We start from the raw sequence: 4,086 nt of genomic DNA, 5'->3' as shown, positions 1-4,086 counted from the left end.
CTTTTTTTTTTTAATAAATTTTTTATTAACTTTTCAAAACTCAGAACAAGTACATAACTTTCAATAAAAATGCATCTAACATTGTAGACAATAGATATGAATCATAATCAACAAGAACAATTTGTATAACATAAGGAAGAGCATCAGTTATATAAGGTGGAACATTAAATAATAGCAGTGTGACATAAAACAAGGAATCTATTCAAAGCGCTGAAATAATTTCTATATATCTAGCTGGAATTGAGTTGTTAGAAGTGGCACTATCCCCAAGAGTGGCTTTTAGAAAGGGCGACCATTTCACAAAAACCAAAGATTGAGCTCTATAGATATTATATGGTGGTATGGATTGTGCTATTTTATCCATAGCATAAAGTTCCCATAACTGCATGTACCATTGGTGTTTCGTTAGTGTATTGGAACTTTTCCAATTTCTGGCAATTACCATTTTGGCTGCGATTAACATTGTGGGAATTAGATCTTTAGATGAGTTAGGAATTTCTACGTCTTCCCATAAGTCTAAAACTATAAGAGTGGGCGACAGTGGAATATTGATATTAGTTATTTGTTCTATTGTTGCTAGAATCAAGATCCAAAAGTTCCTGACTTTCCTGTGTGGGTTCTTTGATGCTTTTGAAGAGTGCCACTGTGACTGAATCTCTTTCCACACACTGAGCATTCAAAAGGTTTCTCCCCTGTATGGGTTCTTTGATGATACTGAAGATTGGCACTCTTACTGAATCTCTTTCCACACTCTGAGCATTCAAAAGGTTTCTCTCCTGTGTGGGTTCTCTGATGCAGTTGAAGATTGGCACTCCTCCTAAATCTCTTTCCACACTCTGAGCATTCGATACGTTTCTCCTCTGTGTGGGTTCTATGATGCAGTTGAAGAGTGCCACTGTGACTGAATCTCTTTCCACAGTCTGAGCATTCAAAAGGTTTCTCTCCTGTGTGGGTTCTCTGATGCAGTTGAAGATTGGCACTCTTTCTAAATCTCTTTCCACACTCTGAGCATTCAAAAGGTTTCTCCCCTGTGTGGGTTCTTTGATGCTGTTGAAGATTGGAACTCTGACTGAATCTCTTTCCACACTCTGAGCATTCAAAAGGTTTCTCCCCTGTGTGGGTTCTTTGATGCTGTTGAAGATTGGCACTGTGACTGAATCTCTTTCCACACTCTGAGCATTCAAAAGGTTTCTCCCCTGTGTGGGTTCTTTGGTGCACTTGAAGATTGGCACTCTGGCTGAATTTCTTTCCACACTCTGAGCATTCGAAAGGTTTCTCCTCTGTGTGGGTTCTTTGATGCTTCTGAAGACTGCCACTGTGACTGAATCTCTTTCCACAGTCTGAGCATTCAAAAGGTTTCTCCCCTGTGTGGGTACTTTGATGCTGTTGAAAAGTGCCACTCTGTCTAAATCTCTTTCCACACTCCGAGCATTCAAACGGTTTCTCCCATGTGTGGGTTTTCTGATGCTGTCGAAAAGCAGAACTACCACTGCATCTCTTTCCACAGCCTGAGCATTCAAAAGGTTTCTCCCCTGTGTGGGTTCTTTGATACTTTTTAAGAGTGCCACTGTGACTGAATCTCTTTCCACACTCTGAGCATTCAAAAGGTTTCTCCCCTGTGTGGGTTCTTTGATGATACTGAAGATTGGCACTCTGACTGAATCTTTTTCCACACTCTGAGCATTCAAAAGGTTTCTCCCCTGTGTGGGTTCTTTGATGATGCTGAAGATGGTCATGCCTACTGAATCTCTTTCCACACTCTGAGCATTCAAAAGGTTTCTCTCCTGTGTGGGTTCTCTGATGCAGTTGAAGATTGGCACTCTGACTGAATCTCTTTCCACACACAGAACATTCAAAAGTTTTCTCACCTCTGCCTACTCTTTGGTGCACAAGGAGCTGTGATTTATTTCTGAAGTACGTTCCACACAGAATGGATTTACCTGTCTTCATTATCCTGTGCTTTGGAAAATATACACCATGCTTTCTTCCATCTCGCTTCTCAACCGTAAGGCTGCCTTTCTTTCTCTTAGGTCTGTCTGGATTCCTGACATTTTCTTTCAAGTCTCCCTTTTTAACTCTGTCTGGCATTTGCTGATGAAGTTCCTCAGCCTCCTCCTTCCTCTCATCATCCTGTGCTGGAATAAAGAGAGAGTCTGTTAGCACCTCAAGGAGTTTGTAAGGTCCAAAGGCATCTGTCTGACTGCAGTAGGAAAGGATTAACAGCCCTTTGGCCTTATCCAGCTTGGTGGATCTTAACTATCCCTCCACCTTTCCCCAGAATATCTAGTATTTAAGAGTACCTCACCCCCGTGAGAACCACAGCTGAGCTCTTACCCTGAAGGAGTTTCTGAGGCTCCAGATTTCAGGTGCCCAGAAGGCCTCCCTCCTGCCTTACCCAGTGGGCTGTATGATTGTACCAAACCAAAGTCATACTTCTGGCTTCTTTCACAGAAAGAGAGGGCGAGGGAGAGAGGGAGAGTGATCATTCTTATATGGAGAATTAAATTAATTCAAGAGTAAAAAGTCTTAACATAAGAACATAAGAGACGCCAATGTTGGATCAGGCCAAAGGCCCATCCAGTCCAACACTCTGTGTCACACAGTGGCCAGAAATACCAGTGCCATCAGGAGGTCCAGCAGTGGGGCCAGGACATTAGAAGCCCTCCCACTGTTGACCCCCCCCCAAGCACCAAGAAGACAGAGCATCACTTGCCCCAGAGCCCCTAGCTATACCTTGTGGCTAATAGCCACTGATGGACCTCTGCTCCATATGCTTATCTAATTCCCTTTTGAAGCCGTCCATGCTTGTAGCACCCACCACTTCCTGTGGCAGTGAATTCCATGTGTTAATCACTCTTTGGGTGAAGAAGTACTTCCTTTTATCCGTTCTAACCCGACCGCTCTGCAGTTTCATGGAGTGCCTTCTGGAGGGACGGAACCATGGTCAAGATCAAAGCCCACAATCTTAACCAGTATAAGGGGAATGGATCTGTGAGGCGAAGCATCCTAGTTCCCCAAAGGGTTAACATGATTATTAAGTGTCCTGGTCTGACTTGCAGGTGTTCTCCCCTCCCCCCCTTTTCTCAAGCTTATTGAAAAGTCATTCCACCGTACATGAAAATGTAAAAAAGCATGCAAGACTTACATGGTCAATACAACATTAATCCTAGCAGTAATAAGAATGTTGCACAACTAGTAAACACACAACCATCAAGTAGGAGGGATGTAAACCTTAAGAAGCTTTAGTATGAGAGAGGAAGGGAAAGCTATTGGAATAAGATGCAAAAAGATGCAAAAAGGACAGAACAAGAGTGGTCAGACGAAGGATACTAAAATCATAAATAAATAAATAAAGTCAGTTGATATAACTTGCATTAGATGGAAGAAATTCATTGTCCATCATATACTGTAGTAGGGGAAACCAGGTACGGACAAATCTGGAGTGAGAAGTCTTTTCCATAAGAAAATGGTCCCATATTTTGTCTCTCCAGTCTGAAATGGCCGGGGGTGGGGGGAGGTTAGGAGATTTCCATGTGATCGCTATTGTAAGCCTAGCCGTTGCTAGCAATATGGAGGTGAGTTCCGAGAGTCTGTTTCCAAAATGTATGTATAGTCGGGCAGGCCCACCAGCAGTGAAAGAAGTCACCAGCGTCGCCACACCCCTTCCAACGAAGAGGGCTGTGGGCTGGATTCCTATGATTCAGTCTGACAGGAGTGTAGTACCAAGGTGTGGTAAGTTTAAAGGACTGAAGTCAAATGTTAACGATCCGAGACTTATTCACTGAGGAGTCCCAAATTGACTTCCACTGTTCACGTTGTAAGTCTTTGTGCCAAGATTTTCTGTTCAAGATGGTATCTCTATAAAAGTTGATCAAAATTCTGTAAAGTCTAGACAGAAGTCCTTTCGGCCGATCTATGAACGTGTTTACAAGAGTTTTAAAACTAGATTTGGGTCTTGAGAGAGAGCCCATAGACATAAGTTGTTCCATTAGGTGTTAAGTTGATAATATCTAAGCCAGCATACTTTGGTACCTATTTTGCAGGTGTTCATGATTCAAGTCTCCATGCAGCTAACATCCTTATCTT

The 4,086-nt window shown here is 42.6% G+C and overlaps 1 protein-coding gene across 1 annotated transcript; it reads right to left on the bottom strand.

Annotated features, from left to right (window-relative positions):
- Window positions 1-663: 663 nt before the first annotated feature.
- LOC107124919 (zinc finger protein OZF-like) lies at window positions 664-2,200 on the bottom strand (the record flags this gene model as incomplete). The annotated part of the gene is made up of 1 exon (XM_015428413.1): window positions 664-2,200. A coding segment is annotated over one exon (1,537 nt), but the record flags the coding sequence as incomplete, so codon positions are not given.
- Window positions 2,201-4,086: the final 1,886 nt, after the last annotated feature.

The sequence above is a fragment of the Gekko japonicus genome, unplaced genomic scaffold (assembly GCF_001447785.1).
Source record: "Gekko japonicus isolate JY-2015 unplaced genomic scaffold, Gekko_japonicus_V1.1 scaffold10277, whole genome shotgun sequence".
NCBI classification, from domain to species: Eukaryota; Metazoa; Chordata; class Lepidosauria; order Squamata; family Gekkonidae; genus Gekko; species Gekko japonicus.
Note: the sequence above shows the minus strand (reverse complement) of the source record. Positions and strands in the feature narration are given on the sequence as shown.